Source organism: Talaromyces rugulosus, chromosome III, assembly GCF_013368755.1.
Source record: "Talaromyces rugulosus chromosome III, complete sequence".
Lineage (NCBI taxonomy): Eukaryota > Fungi > Ascomycota > Eurotiomycetes > Eurotiales > Trichocomaceae > Talaromyces > Talaromyces rugulosus.
Genome location: NC_049563.1, coordinates 2700909 through 2728016, shown reverse-complemented (window position 1 = coordinate 2728016; position 27108 = coordinate 2700909). Strand labels below are relative to the sequence as shown.

Here is a 27108-nt window from a genome sequence, read left to right as displayed (position 1 = left end):
TCTGTCTGTCTGTCTGTCTGGCAAGATGGCGAGGGCGAGGGCGAGGGCGAGAGTGGCACTGTTCCATCACTGTCGATCACCCCGTGGCTCAACCCCCGGGTTCGCAGGTCACGTGCCTCAACAATTAATATAAATAGACCGGACTATAGTAAAAATTTTAGATTTAAATTTGCTTCACTTTTGTTCCGCAAAATAAAAGTAAAACTAATAATATATTTCAGAGCCAAGACTCCGCAAGCACTTGTACTTGTGCCTGGTATGTAAATACATAATATCAATGTCAATTAGATAGAGGAGAACCGTCGCAGTCGTCACAGCATTTGAAAAAAAAGGCACAAAACAGAAAAACAGAAAATCACAAAAAGCACAGAAAAAAAAAAAAAAGTCCAAGAAGGTACAGGCCTCAAACAATAACCTCCATCGAGACGCTATGCCCACTTTCAGACGCCGGGTGAACCCTAGGATGATATGATATGATGATAAGGGAAAACAAAAAAGAATAATAATAAAAAAAATGTAGAGATCACCACATTCCCTGGTCGCTTTCTCGTTGCGCCGCCTCGCCGGATCCATATGATCCGTCGTAATGCTGGTATGTGTTGTCCTTGTCGTAAGTTTGTCGTCCATTGCTCTGGTACTGGTCGCCGTGGTCTTCGGGTTCGTAATCATACTCGTCGTAGCTTTGATCGGAATACTAGTCTCGTTAGTCTTGTTTTGACAGAGAAAAAAAAAAAAGAGAAGCTCACCTCTTGATACCGCTGGTACTGGGTATATTCATCCGGCTGGTCCGATTGTTGCTGCTGCTGCTGTTGCTGCTGCTGCGCCCTTTGAGACGGAGACGTGGGAATCGACATTTGCGGGTGCATTTGCTGCACCTTGGCCAGATACGAGTACATAAAGTTGCTCAGCAGAACCTGCGAATGCAACGGTCGACGCGGATTCGCCAGCTTGATATGCGCCATCCGGTAAATGGCGCGCTCCTCCAAGATATTAAACCGACTCCAAGGATAATCCTCGTCTGGGATCTGTCGAATACTAGAAGGCTCGGGCGATAACGTTCGAGATGCACTCTTTTTGTGATCGCCGCCGCTTTTCTTCTTGCCGCCGCCAAATATCGACGACAGCAAGCCCGATTCTTTATCCTTCTTCGAGTCGGTCGATTTCCGCGAACTTTCCTTTCTTCGTTCTTCTTCTAGTCGATGGTCGATAGGCCGCTCCAACACCAAACTCTCTCGGCCGCGAGGTATGCTGTCAATCGAGCTTTGCAACACGTCCAGCCGAGTATTGTCCAGTTTGTCGTATGCTTTTTCGGCCGCGGTCTGTTTCGTCTTGCTCTTTTTCGACTCGCCGTCTTTTTTCTTTTCCTTGTCGTCCGATCCTCGCGACCATGGCCAGCTCGACTTGCGGCCGCCGTCGCTGTCCTTTTTATGGGATTTCTTGCTTTCCTGCCTTTTATCTTCAGAAAGAGTGGGAATCAACGATAAATTGTCTGTTCGTGTCGTGTTTCCTGGAAGGGGTGCCGGATGGGAGGCGAGATCCGTCAACGTTTGTGATGAGTTGTGAGAGTTGTGATGTTTCTGCGACGCGGATCGTTTGCTAAACACTGATATAGAGGGGAGAGCGCCAGACGACGACGAAGAAGAAGTGTCTTGAGATGATGTTCGTTCGGGTATCACGACGGATTGTTGTAGGTTGGATGATTGGATTCTATTGTTGTTGGGTTCGGCAGGTGGAGGCGTTTCTACTATTTGGGGCAGCGTCTGCGATGATTGCGGAAGTTGGACGGTTGACCGGCCGTTGGAGCTGAGCCGAGAATGCCACTGGCGCGGTTGGGGTGATTTCGAGTCGGCCATAGAGTCGAATGCCGAACCAGATGCGCTGCCTGGGGGCAAGGCAGTGCTCTTTGACTGGTCGACGAGGGCCACGGGATTCTGTTGGGGAGCATTTCTCTCTGAAATGCTCCTACCAGGGTCAGTTGATGACCGGGTTAGAGGCTTGATTACCGGAGGATCTTCGGCTGCGTTTGACAGCGGATCTCCACCCAATGTCTCTGGTGTTCGCCCAAGTCGTTTTGAGTAGGGTAGTCGCTCGCCCTTTTTCAAGCTCCCTTTTCGATACTGAGTTCTGGTAGAGCGTTTGAGACTGTGACCAGGGGGCGCCGGGGGAAGAATTGGTTTGTCTTCCGTCGTGGACATATCAGAACGATCCGCCCCTCCCAACAGTGCAAGTGCCTCCTTGTTCACCTGCTTGGAATCGTCCACCATTTCCTCCAGTTCGTGTAGATTTGGATTCATGGACTCTGATTTTTCCCTCTGGCCTTCCGAGCGCTTCCTTTCCAGTTTGTCTGCTCCATCCGTGTATTCGTTCGAGTCGTCAATCTGCCGTGATAGCATGGATCGTTTCCTCCGCAGCCCAGCCGCCGAATCGTCACTGGCGACTGACAGGCTGGAAGAAAAGTCACTCGACCTCCTCTTGATCTGATCTGTTTTGCTTTCCAAAAACGACTTGAATTCCTTTGGCGCAAGCTCTGGGTGAAGACGAGCAGGCACCCAGAACAGCCGCGACGCATCGTTTTCGTCGGCCGAGGCGGAGGGCGGCACCGAGGGCACTTGTAGGTTGGAAAAGGACGGCAGGTCGGGGTCGCCGGTAACGTCCATGGACATTCGGCGGATGGCGGCCAGGTTGTTGAGTTCCTGGGTGATGGCAGCCGGGTCGGACTCGTAGTCTATATCGTTGAGAGGAAAGGATGAGTTGGCGGTGTCGACAGGCGAGAGATGTACGGGGGATGAGGGTTCCCTCTCGAACGAGGGAGCTTTTGTGACTGGCGGTCGCGATGATAGGGTTTCTGGTCGTTGGCCATTACGATTATTTTTGTTGTTGTTGGTGGTGGTGTTGTTGTTATTCCTGGTCGTGTCGTTGTTGTTGTTATTATTATTATTCGTGCTGCTCGCGACGGAACCAGTAGCTAGCCTGGCCCCAGGCTCCATCTTTCCATTCGCGTTTACAGCATTTGTATTTGCGTTTGCTGGACTGGCGGGGGTCACAGACAGGGTCTCGCCCAGGGGGGACGGCATGTAGCTCAGCCTGCGCTCGTCTCGACGATCATCGTCGCCGTACAGATGGCCAATGGCCTCGGTGACATGGTGGGCGTCGTCGCTTATTGACAGCTGGGGAACATGGCCTCGTCTCGCCGCGCCCGCGCCGTCGGCTTCGAGGTAACCGGTGGAAGTCTGTAAAGGGTCCTTGAGCAGTCAGCTGAGGAGGTCCCGGGGATGAACAAAGGCGGGATTGGCACCGGACAGGGCGGGCAGTCAGGGCAGTCACATGGGCAGAACAAAAAAAAAATCACGGACATGCAGTAGATGTAGCAATCGTAGTAGTAATAGTAATAGCAATACTATCACTATTCCACGGCTGCAGTGGCTGGTGGAGGGGTAGGTGGAAAACACGGGGAGGAGGAGAGGGCGGGCAAAACGCACCTGCATCGGAAGGGTGAACGTGAGCCTCAACAACACGAGGATCCCTTTTGAGACTCGGGCTCAAAACTCAAGACTCGGCACGAGGATTCTTGCTGCTGCTGCTATTGCTGCTGCGCCACCTGGGCCGGAAAATGGACGAGACTACCAGGAGTCATCGAAACGGGGAGAGCGGCCAAGCGAGCGAGCCATGCGCAGCGAGGGCGGGATGAGATGAGGATGAGGATGAGACGAGGTTCAGGATGGCCAAGGGTGTTTTGGAGACCCGTTCTCGAGTCTGGCCGGGGGCTTAGAACATTTCAGAGCCGAGACGAAATATTATCGAGTAGATCTGAAGATTGGCTGGGTAAAAAGGCGAATGGCGTTGTTGTTCCTGGGGATGTTTGTTTCTTGGCTGTCTGGCGGGCGAGGACGAAGACGGGCTGGGCTAATCGCGAAATGGAGTCAGGGCGGGCCACACCGGCACTACTCTTAAGTTCTTTCCTACTATAAAGTATTTTCCTGCACCCCAGAGAGCTCCAGATCGACCGCCATCGCGTGCTTGGATTTTGCGGTCTCGTGATCTTTGTGCAATAATATTATTCTTATTTTTTATTTCTAGCAGTCAGCCTATTTGCCTGAATTCCAAACAAAATGAGCAGGGTTGTGCATCTTCAGCCCCTTGTCTAGACGAAACACGCCAATTAAACAGCCCGAACCACCGGGGTGGCCAGCACGTCGGACTTCGGCTGGATTGGTCGGAGGGGAAGAAAGAAAGAAAAAATTGGTGGGATTTGATAATAATTAATTTTTCAAGTCAATTGTCCGGCCGGTTTGTCTAAACAGACGGTGAAGACAGTACATAGTAACATGTAGCGGGAATCCCGGAGAATGCTACAGTGGGGGGACGAGCCTAGACTGAGCAGAACTAGACAGGGCACGGATGAAAAGAGGAGCTACAAAAAGGAAAGAAAACTAGAAAAGAGAAGAGAGAGAGAAAAAAAACATAAGCTAAAAAAACAAAAAAGAGAAAAGAATTCCAGAGCCGAATCAGATGCTCCTACCATTCCTAGTCCTTCATTCCTCTCGAGTTCAATGTTCTCAAGTATCAGAATCAAAGCTGCCAAGGAATCTTCTCACTGCAATGGTGAGAGGCTAGACTCGAGACTCGAATCCTACATGTACTAATTAGTCCTTCTCCCCACCGGGCTGCATGTTTGATGTGGAAACAAATAATAGCAAAAACAACCCATGGTTAGTGTAACACGCAGACTGATGTGGTAGTGCATCAGTAGGATTTCCTGTCCCACGGTTCAAACCCAAATATCTTTAATTGACTGACTGGCCTATATTTCGATAGCATAACGGCAAATAATAACAAAATAACAAACAATCAACATATGAATAACCCCAAATAATTCCAAATTCTTGCAACCCGATTTGCTTCAATTGGTATACGGAAAGAAGAGGCTTTCATGGCATCATTTCATAGCAGGACCAAGAATGTACAAGAAACGAGAATATCCTTTCTACTTTGCAACCGGGTCGACGTAATTGCTGTTCTATGTTAGCACTGTTTCTGAGGATAAAGAGGAAGGAGAAAATACCTGGGGAAAATTCCAGTGCGGTCTCCAACCCGGCCAGTCCACCAGTCTTCTGCCTTGTCGGTCCGCTTCAGAATCGTAATCACTTCACCCTTCTTGAACCCCAGGTCGCCGTCCTGGTCTGCGTCAAACGTAAACAGCGCAACCGCCTGGTCTTCGCGCAGACCCGCCCCAGCGCCTGTCCGCTGCCCAAAGACCGGTTTGGGAGCTGTCGGACGGCTTGGTCGTGAGCGGCTATCTGAAAACTCCTCGTCGTGGAATCCTCCTCCACCCGTTCTTGATGTTTGAGAGCGGTTCAAGTTGCCAGAACTTTGTCGGTCGTAATAGTCGTCTTGCCAGGTATTGGCACGACGAGGCTGGTCTCGGTACTCGTAGTCGTCGTTTGTAGACCGCGAACCAGCCCGGTCCCTGCGCTCGCCCTCGCCATACGCCGCACCCCGGCGTCCATCCCAGACGACATCGTCATGGGAGTCATCGTAGACCGGGATGTCATTGTACATCCCGTTGCTAGAGGTCTGGGAGCGGCCGGAGAAGATGCGAGACCTGAGCACTTGCATCAAAGGATCGGCGGCCGGGGGAGACGGGACCGAGCCCGAGAGCAGCTGGCGCGCGGTGACTGAGCCGTTGTATAGCTTTGCGTTGGCATCTTTGCGTTCCACCAAGACACTGCCTTCCAGACTGACACCGGCGAACAGACCCTTGGTCTTTGAGTATGAAAACACAGCCGCCACACCTTTTGTACTGGCCGCTCCGGCAGCCTCTGCGTTCCTGCCCACGGGTCCAGCTGCTATCGACACGTTGCCTCCCAGAGTGATACTTCCGGCCTGCGAAAATGATCGGACGGCAGCGGCATCGTTGAGAATAAAGACAAAGTCGGTCAACTCGAATCCAATCTGGCCACCAAAGCCGGCGCCGGCGGTGGCGATCGCAGACGGCGCTGACCAGCCGCCATCAGCAAGTCGAGCAACCACAATGCCAGAGCCAAAACGGCCAGACCCGAGGAAACCGGCCTTGAGGACGGACAGAACGGCGAGACCCTGCAAACGAGCCGTGGATTAGTTCCGGGGTTGACTTGCAAGTGATACGAAAACCAGAAGGATTACCTTTGCGCCGGCGAGAACCTCTGGCGGAATGACCTTATCGGGCCCAAAGGCCTGTTTGGGATCAACAAAGGAGGCGAGGATCTTGCCAGCTTTCTTGCACTCGCCTGGGAGATTTGGTCAGTCTTGTTGCCCACATACAATTGCGGGGAACCTCCGCAACGCTCCAGAAGGGAGATGACTCACTCCTCATCGACGAGGGAAGCGGGTTGTTAATTCCCAAAGGCATCCTTGCGGCTGGTGACAATCCGTCAAATCCGCTGGATGAGAAACGAAGAGATTGCTGTGCAGTCGGGGAGGGGAGAGAAGTGGTGGAAGTGAAGGCGATGAGGCGATAATAATAATAGAGAAGCTGACGCTGCGGGCCGCCGTTGAGTGGGTCGAGTTGCAGCCGGGCTACGAAATAGGAAGGTATGGAGCAGACACAAGGTAGAAACAGAAGATGTATTCGACAGCGTCAAGGACAATGGCTGCAGACGAGAAAGCTCGATTGACTATTGCAAAGAGGAGAATCGCGATGTTCTCGCCGGTGGAATGCGGGACAAGGCGGCTGTGCTACGAGGAGCCACTGCCAGAGCGTGGGATGACAAATAGTGGCGTGCGAAAGAGCCTTTTCATTCAGTCTCTCTTCAATAATCCTTTTGTCCCTGGATAGCTCACACCGAGATAGGCAACAACGAGTACATAACGAACTTCCACCTGGCAGTGACGCAGACACAAACAAGCAGGGCCGACGTTGTTCCGTTCCGGGCCGTGCTTCTCCGCGCAACATCTCGAGTTCGCGACTTCCTTCGCGAGCAGCAACAAAGCTGCGATGGGCTTTTGCAGCTGATTGTCCTGGGCCAAGCTGGTGCTCATCTTCACCAAGCCAACAGCAACAGCAACAGCAACAGCAACAGCAACATGGCGACGGGTATGTTTCCTGGTCTTGCGCCCAAACTCCATTCCCGTGGCTAATCCCCGTTCCGTTCCTCCAGTGCGAATCTGCGTTTGCGGAGACGAGGGGACTGGCAAGTCGAGCCTGATCACGTCGCTGGTCAAGGGCGTCTTTGTCACCAACAAGATCCAGCCGGTGCTGCCCCAGATAACAATTCCCCCGACCATTGGCACCCCGGAGAATGTGACCACCACGACCGTTGTCGACACCTCGGCCCTGCCGCAGGAGCGAGGGAACCTGGCCCGCGAGATTCGCAAGTCGAATGTGATTCTTCTCGTCTACTCGGACCACTACAGCTACGAACGAGTCGCCCTCTTCTGGCTCCCGCATTTCCGCTCCCTCGGCGTGAACGTCCCCGTCGTGCTATGCGCCAACAAATCCGATCTCGGCACCGAGGCTAGCGATGCCCAAGTCGTCGAAGAGGAGATGCTGCCGCTGATGGCAGAGTTCAAGGAAATCGACTCATGCATCCGCTCGAGTGCGCGGGAACACCGCAATGTGAACGAGGCGTTTTTCCTCTGTCAAAAGGCCGTGACACACCCTATCGCGCCCCTTTTCGACTCGAAAGAGTCGGTTCTCAAACCGGCCGCGATTGCGGCTTTGCAACGTATCTTTTACCTGTGCGACAAGGACCGAGATGCGTATCTGTCGGACAAGGAGATTGAGGATTTCCAGATGAAATGCTTTGGCAAGCCTTTGAGCCAGGAGGATCTGGTCCACATCAAGGAAACAATCCAAAAGACATATCCCAACTCTGTGACCTCCACTGGGATTACGTTGGACGGCTTCCTGCATTTGAACAAACTATATGCCGAAAAGGGCCGTCATGAGACCGTGTGGATTATATTGCGAACATTCCAATACACCGACAATCTGTCGTTGCAGGAAACATATCTTCACCCGAAATTCGACGTTCCTCCTTTTGCCTCGGCAGAGCTTTCCCCGGAAGGATACCGTTTCCTGGTCGACCTGTTCCTGCTCTCTGACAAGGACAACGATGGTGGGTTGAATGATTCGGAGCTTGCATCATTGTTTGCCCCGACGCCTGGCTTGCCCAGCTCGTGGACAGACGGTTCATTTCCGTCTTGCACAGTGCGCAATGAATCCGGGCACGTCACTCTTCAGGGCTGGCTGGCCCAGTGGAGTATGACTACTTTTACATCACCCAAGACGACTCTCGAGTATCTAGCATACCTAGGGTTTGAATCATCAGACCGCAACAATCCCAGTACAACGGCCGCTCTCAAGGTCACCAAACCACGCAAGCGTCGGCGCCGGCCTGGTCGAGTTGGCCGGAATGTCGTCCTCTGTCATGTTCTGGGGGCTCCTGGTTCAGGAAAATCGGCCTTGCTGGACGCTTTTCTGTCCCGTGGATTTAGCAATACATACCACCCTACGATCCAGCCACGGACGGCAGTCAACACTGTTGAATTGCCCGGTGGGAAACAATGTTACCTCATTCTCGACGAACTTGGCGAGCTAGAGCCGGCTTTGTTGGAGAACCAGACCAAGCTCCTGGACCAGTGCGACGTGGTGGCTTACACTTACGACTCTTCCGACCCCGACTCTTTTGCTTACATCACCAGGCTGCGTGAAAAATACCCTCATTTGGAGGAGCTACCTAGCGTGTTCCTAGCGCTAAAGGCAGACTTGGACCGCACCACGCAGCGGGCTGAATGCCAACCGGATGAATACATTGCTCGCCAGGGGTTGGCCGGCCCTCCGCTCCATGTCAGCGCGACTTGGTCCTCCATCCAGGAGGTTTTTGTCCACATTGCAGAAGCGGCGATGGAGCCCAGCACGACGTTTCCACGCACGACGGAGGAGCTGGACAACAAGTGGATGGGCTGGGGCATTGCCATTGGCGCTGTTGTGTGCGCTGGAGCTGCTGCTGGCATGATATGGCGCCGTGTGAGCGGTGGTAGCTAGATTCGAGAGTCGGATTTTGTACATGTATTTCCTGTATCTCTATTTGCCTGCAGATACCCGATGATTTTACCTAATGAGAATATTATATGATGATCAAATAATAGACCGTGTAGTTGCCTAGAAAGTATACGTAGTCAGCAGCCACGCGGCGGTGCGTCCAGGAACGGGCCAGTCAGCGGCTTACCCCAGAAGCACTGACAGCGGCTCCGGCTTCCCCTCACTCTTCTCCGTGTGCGCCCTTTCTCCTCTCTCTCTCGCACACACACTCTCTCTCTCCTCATCATATCCAGAGTGGCATTTTATTGTGTCCTTCTATCAACTGGACCCCGGCAACACAGACGACGTCGTGTACCAACCAACGACTCGGCCCATCCCCCGATGATGTAAAGCCACCCCCCACTTGACTTGGCCTAGCTCTCTTTCTCCGCTCAACACTCGACTCGAGACGTCCGGCGGCTCACTCAAGTCATTTAAAGCAACGGTCCTCGCGTGGGCTATTATTTCTTGCAAGCGGAAACCAGAGTTGGCGTTTTATTGCGCCATATACTGGGTCTTGTTCGAGAAACTACTTGCATATTGATTGCGTGACGTTCCGGAGCGATTGCATGTTGCCTCGACTTCCCACGTGCTTTTAGTATCCGGCCATCATGTTGTAAGTAGCCTCTCCTGGCATTCTGGTTTTTTTTTTGTTCAGTCACCATCAGTTTGTGCTGATCATTGCTACAGCGTCCTACCTCCTCCTCCACCGCGGTACTCGGTGCCCATCGCCTATGCGGCCGGCGCCGCTAATGGCATGGCGGTACCCATCATCGAGACGAATAATATAATCAGGCACCCCGAAGGCGGCTGTCCTTTGCAGGTTGGAGAAGGTGCGTATGCATTTAGCCACGCTAGAGACCGACAAGGTTATATTAACACTTGCCATTAGGAACATATGAGCTTGTCGATGATCTACACCTCGCAACACCTCCGCCACACCCTTCAGAGGCCCCCGTGACCAACCCGAATCCTCTCGCGACCGTTCCAAACCCGCCGACTTCGGGCGTAAAAGTTTCCCTGGTGATTGCTGGAAGCAGCCAGAGTCCGCCCAATTTATACCGACCGGGGTCGCTGACTTCGGATTTGAGGAGTATCAGGGAAAATGAAAAGGAAGGTGGTGGCCCGCGGTCAGACAGCGGCAGTGAACCATGGAGTAATATATCGGCGCCCGCGTTTGGAGAAAGCAATCCGGCGTTGATGATCGCGCCAGTCAAAGATGGGCTAAAGCGACGGAAACCAAAGAACAACATTGTCAAAAGCAGTTCGTCGTTTGTGTCTCGAGTCATCACCCACGAGTCCTCGACCAAGCGCTTGGCAGACCGGAAACCCGAGGGTTTATTTGCGTTTGCAAACATCAACAGGGCATTTCAGTGGCTGGATTTGAGTTCCCAGAATAAGGAAGAGCCGCTTGCAAAGATTCTTTTCACAAAGGCGCATATGCTGTGCCATGATGTCAACGAATTGACCAAATCAGCCTCACACCTCGACGTCATCATGGGTTCTTCGGCGGGCGATATCATCTGGTACGAGCCCATATCGGCAAAGTATGCTCGCATCAACAAGAATGGCGCCGTCAACAACAGCCCTGTTTCGCACATCAGCTGGGTTCCCGGCTCAGAAAACCTGTTTTTGGCAGCACACTCCAACGGCCAGGTGGTGGTTTACGACAAGGAAAAGGAAGACGCACTTTTCACGCCCGAAGCTGAAGAGAGTGGTGGTGCGTCTTCGTCAAAGGCGCTGCAGATTTTGAAATCGGTCAATTCCAAAAACCAAAAGACGAACCCAGTCGCAGTGTGGAAAGTATCGAATCAGCGTATCAATCAGTTTGCTGTTTCGCCTGATAATCGCCATTTGGCGATGGTGCTAGAAGACGGCACATTGCGCGTATTGGATTATCACAAAGAGGAGTGAGTTGCCTTTTGAACATCAGTCTGTCTCGTTTGTCTAACACAACTTAGAATCACGGATGTATTCCCAAGCTATTACGGCGGCATGCTATGCGTCTGCTGGTCTCCCGATGGCAAATACATGGTAACCGGTGGACAGGACGACCTGGTCTCGATTTGGTCTCTTGCAGAACGAAAGATTATTGCTCGATGCCAGGGTCACCACTCGTGGGTTTCGGCCGTTGCGTTTGATCCCTGGAGATGCGACGAGCGGAATTATAGGTTTGGCAGTGTTGGCGATGACTGCCGGCTGCTGCTGTGGGATTTTAACGTTGGCATGCTCCATCGTCCAAAGGCAGTACGTATTTGGAAGAAGTTTTAATAACCTATTAGTTTGCTGTTTCAAACTAACCATTCCACAGCTCCAAACCAACGGCCGCCATCGCAACAGCGTCACCGCGGGTATCCACCAACTCAGCCGCCATCGAACTGATAGCCTGAGCAATCGCAAACGATCCGACTCGGACCGGACAGAAAAACCAAAGGACAGCGACGAGGAAGAGGTTCTGGACCATCCAGTCGAGCCGAGGAAACTCACCGCTCTTCTTCCTCCGATTATGGTAGTCTTCCTATCTCATCCTAAAACCTATGTGCAACGCTAATATATATCGTTCTAGTCGAAAATTGTTGGCTCAGACCCGATTTGCTGGCTTGGATTCCAGGAAGATTCCATTTTTACGTCATCCTTGGAAGGTACATCTCCTCCTTGATCTTCTAGCTCGTACATGTCTAACTACTAAGTTGCAGGTCACATCCGTACATGGACCCGTCCCCGAGAGAACGTCACAAACGAAAGCCACGCCAATCTCTCTCTTACTGTATCAGGGTCTGGATCTGGTGGGGCTGGAGAGTCGAATTTGTGATCCTTTTTTTTTCTTTCCCTTTTTGCTTTTCGAATTTCACAAAATTCCCCCTTTGGCGGTTAGGTTAGGTTAGGTTAGGCTAGGGTCATGTTTTATGTACTATTTGATATGATCAATCGATTTGCTTTGATTTGCTTTGATTTGCTTCAAATATTCTCTTGGTTGTAATATTGTATATAGCGTGGCTTTTTTGTATTAGCTTTTGTTTTGTTTTACTGAATTGAATTGTTCAAATATCAATTTGTGTATAAAACGGCGGCGAAAGTCAAAAAGTCTCTTTCAAGGGTTAGTGCAGGAAAATGATTTGGTGAGTAGTATGCTTCAGATGCTGCGCTACGAACCCAGTGAGCGGGTGACACTGCAAGGTAAAAATTCATTACACCTCGCGCAAGACGTATGACAACCAGCTGAATACTCCAGGCGTCAATATCAATCACCCTGGCCGAGATTTGGGGTGCTCTGGGTTCTGGCCCTCTTGCAGAAGCCCATCAGCGGGGCAGGTAGGTCATCCTTAAAATGCAGCAATCTTGGGGCTCTGAAAGCAGAGCCATAAAAGAAAAGAAGAAAAAGAAAAAAAAAAAAAGAAACAGAGCAGAATTACCAGTAATAAGAGGCACTAGTTAGGGACATCAATGCACGCTCAGAATCTAATTCCTTCAAATATGCACCGCCCCCTAGACGTATAACAAAACTATACCACCAGAAATCCTCTTGAGTAGCCCTCAAAGCCGTAGTAAATTCCCAGTAATCAGGATACCAGCCAGCCGATTCCCAGTCAAGGAAACCTGTAACTCGCCCATTCTGTACCAGTATATTATGATGTTGAAGATCTCCATGTGTAAATAAGATAGAATGTGATAATGTCTCCATTACCTTGGCACGGTTGAGTGCTTCAGTGTATGCAGTTTTGGATGAAAATCCTTCTACCCAAGCAGGTTTGATGAGATACTCATTCAACTCTTCTTCCATCTCAAATGGACCGAGAAGATGATTAGGGACACGGATGCTTCTGATAGGGGTTCCCAATAGAGAGCAGATTCTGTTCGCACCCTATGGGTTCTTCCATTTCCGTATTGTATCCAAATATTCTTTCAACTCTTTTAGGATTAATCTCTATCTGCATCACTGAGCGTCTTGTAACACTGGCCTAATTCACGACCAGGCAGACGCGTTATAAGGATTGATATTGGTGTATGCGGAGTATCCGGGTGTTCTCCATAGCCGATCACTTTTGGAACTGGGAGACCTGCTTCTCTCGCAACCTGCATGGTTATGACTTCTTCGATGCGCGTACCATCGGACCATTTCAGAATAAGGCCAAATGGGAGTTGGGCGATTTGGTTGTCGTACGGAATACCAACCCAGCTGCAGTATGTCCGTGAGAACCGTCTTATGTATTTGTGAAAAATGCCCCAAAATAAGCGTATGCTAGGGCGTGTTTGGCTTGGGGTAGGTAGTAATTGGCTAGCTGGGGTTGGATGGGTGCGGTCCGGCCCTGTATAATCTGGCATAAAGCAGCGAAATAAAAGCCATTGTTTCATATCGTGTTTTGATAAACTTGTTAGGGAACTCGAACGCGCTGGAGAGCAGTGATGGGAGATGATGGGTCATATGTTTGTGTCTGGTCTTGAGTGCAAACAATACAAACACAAACTGTAATCTGAGCGTCCTGATACCGTGGGAAAAGCCATATTTCTAGTGTAGTTTTTGTCTACACCCTTGCTCTACACTGCGAGGTTTGGATTTGGCATTAAACATAGAACTCAATTTCTCAACTAGGTAATTTTTCTATAGTTGGCTCACAACTCTCTTCTCCTGATCACAAAGGCTATTTTATTCTTTGCATCCTTGATTCCAAATCCAAATCTCGAGGTATCCATCTCGAAATCCTTGGTCTTCAACTGAATATCAAATTTACTGACAAGAGTCGTGCAGACCCAAAGGATCAATCGTTTAGCAAATAAACGTCGGGGACATGCAGTGTGGCCTCCTAATTATATTATGAGAATTAGCATAGTCAATTTTCTAGAGGAAAAAAGGGGGGTCCCATACGGAATCCATTTACCTTCCAGACCTTGCAGCGAGAACTTGTTCTGTTGCCTATCAATGCTTTGACTGTTCCGGTCGTCCCATTTGGGAGTAGTGTCTCTGCGTAAAGAAGAAGAAGAAGAAGAAGAAGAAGCCGTGTCTTCAGTCACCGGCTTCAGAAATCGATCGGACCAGAAACGCTCTACAGGTTGAACGCCATCCTCGGTGTTCCAGAGGTTTTCATTCATGTGAGAAATTGATGAGCACACCATAACGACCTCATCGGCCTGTAATCACCAGTTGCCTACGTGGACATTATGCTGCGCACGACGCGTCACGAAGACTTGAGTGTAGAGCCGTAGGGTCTCGGCGTAGACAGATTGCAAAAGATCGTTGCACATGAGTTCGTCCATGGGAATGGATGCTTCTGGTGATGTGCCTTTTTCGAAACTATTCCGGAGAAACTTCCCTGTAGGTCTCTACAATATCCATGGACGATGTCTCATACATTTTTAGCATCGTATATATCTTGTTTCCTCCCCCCCCCCCCCAATAATAGTCGCCGAACCAATCTGATAACGAGCTAAAATGTAAGCGCTGCACGGGCTATATGCTGCTGTTGGGGAAATAAGCCTAACATAGCCCAGCATAGCCTCGTATGGATTTATAGCACCTTGTATCGATAATATTGTTATATTACACGCCCATGCAAGCCCCACATGTGTTGTTCTCATTGTTCTTTGTTCGCGCTTCCCAACAAGCCCCTGAAAAAGAAAAAGAAATGTTAGTAAGTAACATTTATTTTGTTTAGACCTATGTTGTTGTTTTTTTTTCCTTGTGAGATATTTTCTTCGCATCATTTTCTCTGAGGGCAGACATGGAGACTCTTGGACGTGTCACCTTGACTCTGACCGTCATCCTCGTTATCGATTTCCTCCGCAGACTTATTCGAGCCAGGCTTACGTTCTACAAGCTCAAAAAACAGGAATTGGTATATCTCCTATCATTTCTTGCTTTTCAGTTAAACCCGATCGACTAATGTCCTACTATTGCAGCCAATGCCATCATGGAACCCTGTTCTTGGTCACCTCCAAAAGCTCGATGAAAGCCTCAAACGATTACCAAAAGGATGCCAGGCAACCGAGCTCTTTTCTCTTATGTCTCACGACTTTCCAGATACTAGTAGATCCTTTTATGCCGATTGTTGGCCATTTGGAAATCCTTTACTTGTTATCAACTCACCGGAGCTCGCCATCCAGGTCTGCCAAGAACATGATCTGCCCAAGCCTCCTATACTTATACCTTTCTTTAAGCCATTCGCCGGAGACGGAAATCTTTTTGTGGTGAATGGGAAAGAATGGAGACACTCACGTTCCTTGTTCAACCCTGGGTTTAGTGCTGCTGCAATGCTTGAACATATGCCACATATTATTACAGAGGCAGAGGCATACGTCGAAAAGCTCCAATATCATGCAAAAAAGGGTGATACCTTCTCATTGGACGAAATCACTTGCGATTACATGATGGATGTTATTGGGGTGGTCACACTGTGAGTATTTCTTGTCATTAAATTATTATCTAGTGCTAAAAGAAATATAGCAATTCTCACCTTAAATTCCAGAATGGATACAACGCACTCGCGTCGGCGATGAGGAGTTCTCTCCGTTGGCACTGCCTACCGGAAGAGCCCAACTTATTTGTCCGCTGGAACCCAATACGGCCAATCGTACAAGCATACAATGGGTACAAAATGAACCGCTACATTAGTACAGAGCTAGATAAACGCTATGAAGAGTGGAAGAGTGGAAAGGCTACAGACCGAGCCAAGTCCGTCATAGATATAGTGATTGCAGACTATATGAGCCAGAGGCAAGCAGCAGAAGGGCTAGATGCCGAGTTCAAACACTGGGCCATCACGGCGATCCGGCTTTTTTTATTCGCTGGGCACGATTCCACGGCAGCGACGATTGCTTACAGCTGCTACCTCTTGTCCAAACATCCTGATAAGTTGTCCAAGCTTCGCGATGAACATAGCGAGGTTTTCGGAACTGATCTCTCAGCCGCCACTGAAATCTTGAAGCAACACCCCCAAAGCATAAATGAGCTCCCGTATACTACAGCAATCATCAAAGAAGTTTTACGGCTTTTCCCGCCCGCATCAGGTATGAGAGGAGGCCTTCCCAATGTCTATCTACACGACAAATACGGCAACAAGTTCCCCACTGAGAATCTCAATGTTTGGGTCAACCATAGTGCGCTCCATCGAAACCCCGAGTATTGGCCGGAGCCTCATTCTTTCATTCCGGAGCGCTGGCTGGCCAAACCGGGGGACCCGTTATATCCTCCAAAGAGAGGATGGAGGCCATTTGAGTATGGACCGCGCAATTGCATTGGGCAGAGCTTGGCAATGCTGGATATAAAGATCACGCTTGTGATGACAGCACGAAGATTTGATTTCAAAGATAAATACGCCGAGTTGGATAGTAGCCGTCCTCTTAGGGGCATTTCGACCGTGTATGGCGAGCGAGCTTATCAAATCACACAAGGCGCCGCTCATCCAGCAGATGGTTTACCGTGCCAAGTCACTCTACGTGGGTGATTCACAACTATCAAGGTGAGATTCCTGTATTGTTACGATCAGTGTTTGGACAAAAAATGGCATGTTACAAGGAGCTCGGGTGACCACAGTATAGCTGATTCTCTCCAATTTTGGTCAGTGTACAATAGATTGAAGAGGAGGGAATTCTGAAATCCCCCTAAGAAACGTTTTTTTTGACCATGGAGATAGTAAATAGCAGTATTAGACAGTTAAACTCGTCTTGAAATGAGTATTTTAGAAGCGTTTATAAATTATATTTATTTTCACAAAGAATACCAGATAAATAGCCACAGGGGAGAGATCATAGGCCCCTGTCCTAATCTGGTTTCTACAGTTCGCCGCTATTACAAATAGTCTACAGCCAGTATCCAGACAGCCAAGGTACAGCCTAGAAGCAGTAATGTCTATGTGGCCCACAAGCCCCAGAAGGATCAGTAGGTAAGTAGTCATAGAATCTAGAGTAAATACTAAATATATCCTAAAATATTAGATAATACTACCTTAAATTATCACAAAACTTATCTGTTTTTTCCCCCTCTCTTCATAGCTCTTACTACTGAGGCCTGCTAACATTTATTATCCTCAGCTTGATCACTACACAATATATGATAGTACTTTTATAGTAATGATCAATTTCTACTTCGCATTTTTAATCTAACTACAGCGATAAACATTCTCACTTTATTAATATTCACAGTCTATGTCTATCAAGAGTAAGTAGTCAAGTCAATACAGCAGTCTAAAACTTCAAGAATCAAGATAGTATTCGGAGTTTTTGTTTTTCCCTTGTTTGTAGATTTGCCTTGAACTGGGGCAGTTCATTATGTGATTGGTGGTTTGTCTTGGCATTTTTTGAGTCGTACCTATCCCATTCTACTCGAGGAATTCTAGCAATTTCTAAAAGACTGTGAGAATCTGCTTTGGCTTTTAGCTAAATACATGGCTTACCTTCCATCGCACCTCTGATGCTTGCAAATTCTGTTCAGACTCCGAAAGAGATTCATTGATCATGCGCAGTTTGTAATTCTGAACCCACTGGATATACTGTTACACGGGAAGTCAACACACAGTTTCCGTTGGCAATGTCTACAAAACCCGTGTGGGAGAACATACCTTTTCAATTGACTCATCAACAATATACCTAACAACCTCCACATCGTGTTTCTGACCGATACGATGTACACGGTCAATAGCTTGAGATTCGGCCATAGGGTTCCAATGAGGCTCCACAATATGAACCGAAGTTGCAGCAGTGAGGTCAATACTACCGTGATGATTAGCGGAGGGCCTCCATTAGTAACATAATCGGGGGGGGAAGGAGGGGTTGTGTACCCTTCGCCAGCTGCTCCAATGCTCGCCAGCATTATGTTACATTGCGGGTCGTTACCGAACTTCTCAAGAGCTTCCTTACGCTGGGACAAGGATCGCTGGCCATCGATACGCTGGAATGGCAGTTGCCTCTCGTCAAGGGCGTTTCCTATCAGATCCAGCATTCTCGTCCAGTAACTGAAAATCACACTAGGAGTAGTCAGAAAACAGCGGCAATCATTAGGCTGTATGGGGGGTATTCATTGCATACACTTTGCTGTGTTGTACATTCGGCTCCTGCCTCTGTGAGATATTGTGCAGAATCGCCTTCAGCTTGGCGGATGGTGATGATCGCAGCCCTCCAGGGTTCGTTAGTCTTGCTGGTGGTAACTGCTCCCTCCTAGGTGATGATAGCAATTGCAGCTTATCTACACTACAGTGTAGACAAGAAAGCTGGCCATCAGTACTCTGCAACTTTGTTGCGCAGGTTTCGCAAAGGACATGTCCACAGTCAAGTTCCTCGAAGACAAGCCCGCCCCCATTTTCTCCTTCCACATCACTGTAGCAGAAGATACATTGCTTGACATTTGTTTCCAGAATTGTCCTAGTAAGCAGCTTTTCATCTCCATCTTTCCACGCCTTGCGTGCCGCATCGCATCTGTAAGCAGGGCCTCCCCATGATCACAGATTAGGCGAAGTATAGAAATCAGAACTAGAATATTGGTGCCGGATTTCCCTTTTTCGTGTCCCGCCATCAAATACGAGAAACGTTTGAAGAACTCGTATAATTCTCTATCATCGGGGTCCAATCTCACAATTACTTCACGTTTTATCTTTTGTGGCAAGTTGAGTTCTATAAAATGAGAACTTTTGGTTCGACGTAAACAAGTAGCCGCTACTACCCTTCGGAGCACATCTATACTGTCCTTTTTCCGTTCCTTGATCGGCTTAGTGATGTATTCGATGAATGAATTCCTGGTTCGGAGAGCAGGTATTTGAATAAACTCTAGGAGTGCTCCAAAATCGTCCAGAGAATTTTGAATGGGTGTCCCGGTAAGACACCATCGATACCGACTGTTTAGAGAGCAAACAGCTCGAAATATCTTAGAATTGCGATTTCGAATTCTGTGAGCTATAGGGATGCCCTATACTGTCAGAAAATGGGACACGGTTGAGATGATGTTTATAATACTGGCGGAGTGAGCGAGCATAACAGTACCTTCGTCAAGAATCACTCTGGCCCATTCATTCTCAAATAAGGGACCTTTCCTGATCTCCTCGGACCTGAGAGTATCATATGTGGTTAATACAATATCGTACGAGCTAATGTCGGATGCAGTCTCTTGGCGATTAGATCCATAATATGTAATCCATCGGATTTTCTCAGGGTGAATATGGCTATGATCAAAATATGAGTGAAAAGTTTTCAAAGATGAGGAAACAGGAAACAAAGCGGGTGATAGAATGTGCGTACTTCTTAATTTGTTTTTCCCAAGAGTGGATAACTAACTGAGATTAGCAAATGATATATACACATCTAGATAAAGTTGAGGTTTTATGAGAGTCATATCATACCTGACTTGGGGACCACGACTAGAGTAGTCCTTAGAATGTTTTTACACGAAGGCAGATTCTGGTTGATCTGATCCAGATAATGACAAATGACTAACAAGCTTGACAACGTCTTGCCCAATCCCATTTCCTAGATGAAATTAGCTAAGTCAAGTGCCCCGGTAAGTCATGAGGAATTCAACAGTACATCTGCCAATATGCCCCCGCCAATTGGTGGGGGAGGGGACTTTGCATATAGTTCGGTTACAATGTTCTGATAGCTAAATAGACAGCGCCATTTTCGGTCAGCGATTTTCCTATACGACGGTGATGGCTGTGTATATTTATGGCCCAAAACTTACCAAGACTGCCCATTCAGGCCTGTGGATACTTTCCATATTGTTGGGAAGTGTGTTTTCTCATATATGCCTTCTTCTTTCTCGACCATCATGACTAAAGCCTCTATCTGATGCCTACGAAGGAACCGTTAGTTCATGTTCATCAACCTTCATAATGAAAAAGCTTGCCTCTTTGGTTGCGTCACCAGTCTTGGGCTCGGCTCAATCGTCGGAATCAATTCACCCAACGAAGTCGCCGTATCGAATATCTTCTGGACTTTGTTGACCTCGCTTTCGTTAAGAACGTCACGGGCCTGTGCTGATCGCTGTCCATGAGGTGCACAACATGTGGACACTGATAGTTCCTCTATCGGGGGTAATTCTTGACCCGGTCCTAACAAGTACTGCGGGTTAACATACTTTACATTTCGGTTGTATTCTGTTTCTCCAGGGTGTTGTAAAAACAAACCCCCTCCCGCGAGAGCGTCCGCAATCGCATCCTTTTGCTGAAGAAATCCATACAAAACGATCCTCACGGAAAGAAATCTTGGTCCCATATTATTGTATTTAGCCTTTTGTTTCTTGCCGCACAAGGTCGCATTCATGGTCACCGCAAACTCGCGAACCAAACCCGACAGCGTCTCGGATACCAAAACCGCAACGGTATCCTGTGCGGAATTTAAGGAAATATACACCATCCTCCCCTCGAATCTCAGACGAGCAGGGATGCATTCAGATGGCCCACTACATCCCGGGGAGGAGATTGCTTCCATACAGAGCTAGACGGTGCATTAACTCCATTAGAGGCAGCAATTGAGTGAGAAGTGGTGAGGGGGAAGGGAATACCAGTCCAAAACATGTGTCATACACCAGATCCTCTCTGGCGGCCTGGTCTTGGCTGATTATTGGAACTGAATGCCTGGGACTGTTGCTTGTAAGATCAATATAGACTTCATCTGGAGGGCCATTCTTAGGTTTCTTGCTGGCCGGCTGTTCGTTGGCGGGGAGCGAAGCCTCTCGCTTTCCGGGCGTGGCCATCGCGGTCCGTTAAAGTTTTAAATATATATATATATATATATATCAATTGATATATTTATTTGTTCGTTTTTGACTTCCTTGATCTGTCGGCTCGCGTGCATGTTTATCTATTTACCCCGCTGATCGGATTCACCCTGAACCTGTGGCTGTGTAATGTTTATGGAATATGTTGGCACTAATCGTTTTTGGGATAGATTCAAAGCACCCAACATTACGAATACCGCCATAAGGCACTTCGCTGTCAAAATTCGCATATAAATACGCCAAGACAGATGACAGGGTTGTATTTCGATCCTGTCGAATTTACCACAAGTTCAATTTGTTACTAGTGTGTACCAAGGTTGACATCCTGTGGCTGTGTAATGAGGTTACTTGCATATGAACTAGTTGTTTGGCGCCAGATTGCGTTGCTAGGGTGTGATTCTGGCCAGGATGTCCCTATTTAGGACGGTTCAACCCACGTACAGCCATTCTTTAATCGACCATGGCGTCCATCGATCCCGTCCAACAGGCTTTCGCCGACGCGAAACGTTCATTCCGGACAAAACTCAAGGACCCAGACATTTATAAGCAGATATTGGCGACCAGCAGCATCAAGGATGTCTACGATACGACTTACAAGTTACAGGAAATGGACAACGGAAAAAGTCGGCATTTGATGAAGATTAAGCCTTTCCTCGATTGTCTCGAAAGATATGCTGGGGTTATTGATACGTTTGTCCAAGCTAAGCCAGAGATTATGGCTTTGATATGGGGTCCCCTAAAACTCCTGTTGCTGTGGTCGAGTGAAATGACTACCGCTCGGGATAAATTCGCAAACACCTTGGTAGAACTAGGACACGCCCTGCCTCATATGGATCTAATAGGTAGCCTTTCCGGGGCCAACGAGGCTATCAAGGCCGCAATGGCTTTGCTATTTGAAGACATTCTGGAATTTTACCGTATTAGCTTTGATTTTTTTCGCAAGCCACGTAGGTACTCTTGATGTTAAAAGAAATATAGGCGTGCTCACCAATTAACCATTCGAATTAGACTGGAAGAAAATGATTGATGCTTTATGGGACAGCCATGTCAAAAAGTTCAACGGGGTGGTAACTAACCTCAGACAACATTCGACCCTGTTGAGGGAGGGAGTAACACTTGCCGATATCAGAGAAGCCCGTGAACACCGTATTCGGTCTCTTGATCTTCTTGATGAAACACACAAGTCTCAGCAGCGCCAGAAGTTTTCCAGCCTGCGGGATCGGTTCTCCGTCGATTCCCATGATGAACGGCTGGATTGGATTCGCAACAGGTCTGTTTCAGGCTGTGAAAAGTGGCTTTTGGAAGATGCCGCATTTTGTAGCTGGCAAGATGTCTCCAGAAAGGGGAGTCAAAGCACCGCATGGCTTTGGCTCCAGGGAATCCCCGGTGCAGGGAAAACATACATATGCGGCGCAGCTATCGACCACTTCAGGCAACACAAGCAAAAGAAAACCTTATTCGCATTCCTTAATTACACCAAAAATACCAACCAAACAGCCCTGACCATTCTGCAATCGTTTATTTTCCAAGCCGCTGAGGATGACCCCGATTTCCAGTCCGTTTTAATTGATGCAAAAGAGCGCGAACTTCGCGGAAACACTGGCTATGTCGTGGAGTTGCTCAAGAGTTGGCTCCAGACAGTCGGACCTACCTATATTGTCATCGATGGCCTTGATGAGATGGAGTGCTCTGAACGGCAAATCCTTCTGCAAAGGCTAGAGGAGCTCTCGAAAGGATCCGATGAGTTGCGGTTTCTCGTCTGCAGTCGATTGGAAGCAGACATAAGCAGAGCACTGGAAGAAAAGTCGACTAATATCCAGGTTAATGATAGGAACTCTGGCAGCATTCAAACATACATCAATAGCAGGTTCGATGACTGGATAAACAGTCGTAGGTTTGATCCCAATACCCAGCTTGAGCTGCGTGGGCTACTGTCTCCTTTATCAGCAAAGGCAAAAGGTTTGTTGCACCCTCTCTCTACTTGTGAACTTAGTGGCGTGCTGGGGGAAAAAATTAACGCCCTCTACTTCCAGGCATGTTTCTATTTGCGCGTATTATTATGGACAGCGTGAGGGAAATTAGCAGCATGGATGAGATTCGCGGCGAGCTCAAAGCCTTGCCGAATGACTTAGATGACGCGTGAGTTTTCAAATGCAAACTTCCTCCTCCCAAAAGTCATATAATTGGCTGAGTTGTAATAAATACAGGTATAAACGAATTTTCCAGCGAATCAATACGATGCCTACTACACGCCGAGAGAAACGCCGAAAAATCCTAGGCTGGATCGGATGCGCCCCTATACCCATGACGATCTTCGAGATGGAACAAGCACTATTAATTCAACGCGCTGATGATGTTTCTCGTGTCCCGACTGAGATTTTCAGACAAGACTTTCTCGAAATGTGTGGTCCTTTTATTGAGATCGTAAATGACAAATTGCAGTTTGTCCATTTCACCGTCCAAGAGTAGGTTCACGTCCTCTTTACTTCATCTGACAGCGCATTCAGTGAAAGTATTGCATGGTTAATATGATGATTGCTAGGTACATTTTCAGTAGTCAGATCCCTGACTTTATTGACGAGAGAGAAGCCACGCAAGACCTAGCCGCGGCATTTTTAGCCTATCTTGACGCAGGTATACTGGAACCGGATGTCGACGACGATCAAATTTCCGGTGACATTATGTGCGGTAGATATCGACTGCTGCAATATGCACATTTTTATTTACCTATATTGCTCCAACGTCTGAATAGCATGCCCCCGGTCTCAGACACGGTTGGCAAGCTGCTGGACCGCTTGGCTCGGCATTCTAGCAATGATAAATATCAACCGATGGTCAACAGTCGAGAGCCACAGTATACAAATTTTTATTACAAAAATCACTGGCCAACGGGATATGAATGCGCTCGTCGCACGTTCCAGTTCCACATAGCAGAGATGCGATGGAGCTGGAACCGGAGCAATAGTAAGTGTCTTCTTCCCCCTCGTAGAGTAGAAGTCACTAATACCAGGACTGTTCTAGGCGAAACATGGGTAAACTTTGACCCTCTGAATACTTCAAAAATGCTAGTCCGTGTTCAGGACATCTACGAAGACCTTATACACGATAATGGCATATACAAGATGATGGAAACCCACTACGGCCCACGTCTATTCAAATGCACATACCTGTTTTGCACGTATAGCCGCCAGGGATTCGAAACAAGACACGACAGAGAGACCCATACCACACACCACGAACGGCCTAACAAATGCCCAGTGCCGGATTGCATATATTTTACACTGGGGTTCAATACGCAAAGGCGATGCGACGAACACTTGGCTGAATTCCATGGTTCAAAGTTCAATGTAGATGACCTCTCTAACTTGAATACTACAGACATCGAGCCTCTCCTATATGCCCTAGTTAATGAAGGTGATTTCGAAAATATACGACGCCTGGTAGAGTCACCAGGTGGGAAAAAGCTCAGTCCAGAAGCTCTTGCTTCGGTGCGGCTCATTGGTGCCCAACAGGGATCACTAGCCATAACGAAACTTCTTGCTCCGGCGGATGAGACAAATGTACCACTGAAAATCGTGAAAGCAGCCATGAGGAGCGAGGATACCGAATGTGCCGAGTGGGTTATTACAAGGGCTAATCCGGATGATTGTTTCGAATTGATGAAGACAGTGCTTGGTGTCAAATCGGAGGAAATCTATGGAATGTGGGAACAATATATCGTTGACAAGATAAAAAAGCAAAATTCCGGTCGAAATATGGATGAAGATATGTTCAAGGAGCGAAGCCTAGTCAGTAAGGTTTTCCGACAGCAGGTTTTCAGTGGCATTAAGGATAATGCTTTGAAGGAAACCAGGTTGCAACACACTCTGGAGAAGCTCAAAGATGACATTGATAAAGGCACACTGGGGGCCATCCTGGTGCGGGTAGCCAAGTCAAGTTGCACCCTTTCCCTTGCTAAACAGCTTCTGTCGTATGGTGCACCGATCAATTATCCTTGGTGGGAAAGTTCACGAAATCGTGCAGGAATGACGGCGCTCCACGCAGCAGCAAAAAAGACTAATAGAGATGCTGCTTTGCTAATCAAACACCTTGTGCTACATGGGGCACATGAACTCGATGTGAGTATGAGAGATGAACCAGGTCCAAGGGGAATGTCGCAGTTTATTGGCCTCGAGTGGAGTGACCTTGTCGCCCTGGCACATATGAGGTAACATTGAACAATCAATTGATAGGGCTACATTGTTATCCATTAACCTATGCCGATGTTGAAGTGCCATCAATTGATGGTTAATGATGCCTGGTCAAAGATATATAAAATCTGTTAGTTCATATCACTTCTATTAGTTGCATCGGCTAGACATTGGCCAAAAATTGATCTAATCTCGTTCAATGTTTTTGTTCACAATCTAAGATTTTCTTACCTAGAATTAGCATTGATCAAAGAAAAAGACTGATCATTGGTGTTGACATCAGCTAGCAGCAAGACCACAACTTGTTCTATTCTTAGATGAGCCAACATCCTTCTCGATATGCGCTCTTGCTTAGAAAACTCGCAAATAATGGACAAGCAATTATGTGCACCATTCATAATCAGCTCCAATTATTTGACCAACCTAATGGTGAGGGGTGGTGGATTAGGTTAGAATCGTTTCAGGAACAAATGTTGATCGTATTAATAACCCAATCAGACGCAACCCCAAGCAGGGCTAAATCCACCCGTGTCATTAATATTTAATAACATGTTCAAGACAATTATTGAATGATTGTATACATCATAACATGCGGTCAGCCCCCCCAAACTCATGATGAAAGCCGACCGAAGAGAGTATCTACTCTATGCAAAAAGTGCCGGCAATGTCGCCCTGGTGGGAGTCGCCGTGCCCCTTTTTTTCATTGCACTCCCCTTCATATTTGCCTATTCAACAATCAAGGACTCGACTATTCATCAAATCAACCGCGGTAAAACCGCGGTTCAAGAGTATAAATGGCGACGATTTCTACGCAAACACCAACTCCCACCCTCGCAGCCTTTGGTGAACAACAACAACAACAACAACAACAACAACAACAACACCAACAACACCAACAACACCAACAACAACAGTCTGCCTATGAGAAACGTGGGCTTTCTTCACTTGCCTATAGAAATCCGACTGAAAATTTACAGGCTTGTCCTGCCCCCCAAATCTGTTTTTCAGCCGGGACAAAAATTGAACGTGGATACTATGTATTCCCGCTACGGTCCTCTACCCAGCCACTGGAAACCCTCGCAGTATATCAGAAGTGATGAAGACCCACCAAGCACTGCTCTACAAGCCCTTTTTTCGGATAGCAGAGCTTCTTCCTTTCGAAGAGATGAATTTACCCCCATCAGAACGGGTCAACGTTGTGTACGTTCTACTGAACGTCACCCTCCTCGACTTATACTTTCAAGCGAGGAGGAGCCGAAGCTCTTTTCTGATCATTATATCTGGGAAAGACGCCAGTATACGAATTTAATGCGTACATGTCGATTTATTTATGAAGAAGTCTTGGATCTCCTCTATGGGAACAACACCATCTCCTTTTTCGGTTCGGAAAGCGTGCCATTTTTCGCGCGCAATGCTAGTCCAGAGGGCCTATTGCGTATCCGATACGCTCATCTGGCTATTTCTATCCAGTCGCTAGACTGGAACATGCCCAAAAACAAACAATCTGTTCTCGACGCTGTCCAGTGTATAAACACATCGATGGCGGCTTCGCTTCGCCAGCTGGATATCGAGGTTGTACTAACACACGGACAACCATCTGAGCCGCAACGATTTTGGGCTTGGTTGATGGAAACCCTGAGCTGTTTACGACGGGGTGGTGGTCTCGACCGCTTTGTGCTCAAGGTATCTGTACTTCGTCCTGAGCATTATTATGATGAGAAAGAAGAAGCTGAGCTGGAACTTGAGGAGCATCATCGTAGGATCCTAGCGGGAGAAGACTATCTGAGGAGGTTGCCGAGGAGAACACGTCTGGTCACATGGAACGAGTCTGAGTATGAGATGTTGAAGAACAGGGTGACTCGGGCGCAGCTAGTATAGCAACACATTTTGCAATATTTGCTCATAATAAACCTATTATAATCCGACGTTGACGAGTCGAAATGAGGCAAGACTAAACCGTATCACAGCTAGGAAGATATAAGACTTGATAGCCATACTGATGTCGTCACTTAAAACAGCGTCTTGCTAGAATCTATAATAATGTTTACCCAGTACATAAAGTTCATGTGATTTTAGTTTTTATACATCTACTTAGTAAGTGATCCTGGCAGTAACAACCACCCGGTATGCAGTTTAAATATATTTAATTACTTATTCAT

The 27108-nt window shown here is 48.0% G+C and overlaps 8 protein-coding genes across 8 annotated transcripts; 4 read left to right on the top strand and 4 right to left on the bottom strand.

Moving 5' to 3' along the window:
• Window positions 1–523: 523 nt before the first annotated feature.
• TRUGW13939_05796 (uncharacterized protein) lies at window positions 524–3485 on the bottom strand (the record flags this gene model as incomplete). The annotated part of the gene is made up of 3 exons (XM_035488954.1): window positions 524–694; window positions 747–3230; window positions 3480–3485. The coding sequence occupies 3 exons, from the start codon at window positions 3483–3485 to the stop codon at window positions 524–526; spliced, it is 2661 nt and encodes an 886-aa protein (XP_035344847.1).
• A 1499-nt stretch (window positions 3486–4984) lies between these two features.
• Window positions 4985–6352, bottom strand: TRUGW13939_05795 (uncharacterized protein; the record flags this gene model as incomplete). Its single annotated transcript, XM_035488953.1, has 4 exons — window positions 4985–5012; window positions 5063–6096; window positions 6163–6266; window positions 6346–6352. The coding sequence occupies 4 exons, from the start codon at window positions 6350–6352 to the stop codon at window positions 4985–4987; spliced, it is 1173 nt and encodes a 390-aa protein (XP_035344846.1).
• A 273-nt stretch (window positions 6353–6625) lies between these two features.
• On the top strand, window positions 6626–9025 carry TRUGW13939_05794 (uncharacterized protein; the record flags this gene model as incomplete). Its single annotated transcript, XM_035488952.1, has 3 exons — window positions 6626–6737; window positions 6830–7072; window positions 7137–9025. The coding sequence occupies 3 exons, from the start codon at window positions 6626–6628 to the stop codon at window positions 9023–9025; spliced, it is 2244 nt and encodes a 747-aa protein (XP_035344845.1).
• A 647-nt stretch (window positions 9026–9672) lies between these two features.
• Window positions 9673–11873, top strand: TRUGW13939_05793 (uncharacterized protein; the record flags this gene model as incomplete). The annotated part of the gene is made up of 7 exons (XM_035488951.1): window positions 9673–9677; window positions 9752–9894; window positions 9954–10971; window positions 11023–11308; window positions 11373–11570; window positions 11628–11703; window positions 11758–11873. 7 exons carry the CDS (start codon window positions 9673–9675, stop codon window positions 11871–11873), a joined length of 1842 nt encoding a protein of 613 aa, XP_035344844.1.
• A 1106-nt stretch (window positions 11874–12979) lies between these two features.
• Window positions 12980–14149, bottom strand: TRUGW13939_05792 (uncharacterized protein; the record flags this gene model as incomplete). Its single annotated transcript, XM_035488950.1, has 3 exons — window positions 12980–13238; window positions 13677–13863; window positions 13939–14149. 3 exons carry the CDS (start codon window positions 14147–14149, stop codon window positions 12980–12982), a joined length of 657 nt encoding a protein of 218 aa, XP_035344843.1.
• A 629-nt stretch (window positions 14150–14778) lies between these two features.
• Window positions 14779–16500, top strand: TRUGW13939_05791 (uncharacterized protein; the record flags this gene model as incomplete). Its single annotated transcript, XM_035488949.1, has 3 exons — window positions 14779–14892; window positions 14957–15450; window positions 15501–16500. The coding sequence occupies 3 exons, from the start codon at window positions 14779–14781 to the stop codon at window positions 16498–16500; spliced, it is 1608 nt and encodes a 535-aa protein (XP_035344842.1).
• An 873-nt stretch (window positions 16501–17373) lies between these two features.
• TRUGW13939_05790 (uncharacterized protein) lies at window positions 17374–20395 on the bottom strand (the record flags this gene model as incomplete). Its single annotated transcript, XM_035488948.1, has 11 exons — window positions 17374–17397; window positions 17449–17544; window positions 17614–17764; window positions 17833–18018; window positions 18080–18466; window positions 19129–19206; window positions 19283–19313; window positions 19384–19401; window positions 19479–19510; window positions 19722–19832; window positions 20118–20395. The coding sequence occupies 11 exons, from the start codon at window positions 20393–20395 to the stop codon at window positions 17374–17376; spliced, it is 1392 nt and encodes a 463-aa protein (XP_035344841.1).
• Window positions 20396–21219: 824 nt separating this feature from the next.
• Window positions 21220–26827, top strand: TRUGW13939_05789 (uncharacterized protein; the record flags this gene model as incomplete). The annotated part of the gene is made up of 7 exons (XM_035488947.1): window positions 21220–21706; window positions 21768–22718; window positions 22793–22898; window positions 22967–23224; window positions 23302–23723; window positions 23781–24966; window positions 25549–26827. 7 exons carry the CDS (start codon window positions 21220–21222, stop codon window positions 26825–26827), a joined length of 4689 nt encoding a protein of 1562 aa, XP_035344840.1.
• Between the last annotated feature and the right edge of the window lie 281 nt (window positions 26828–27108).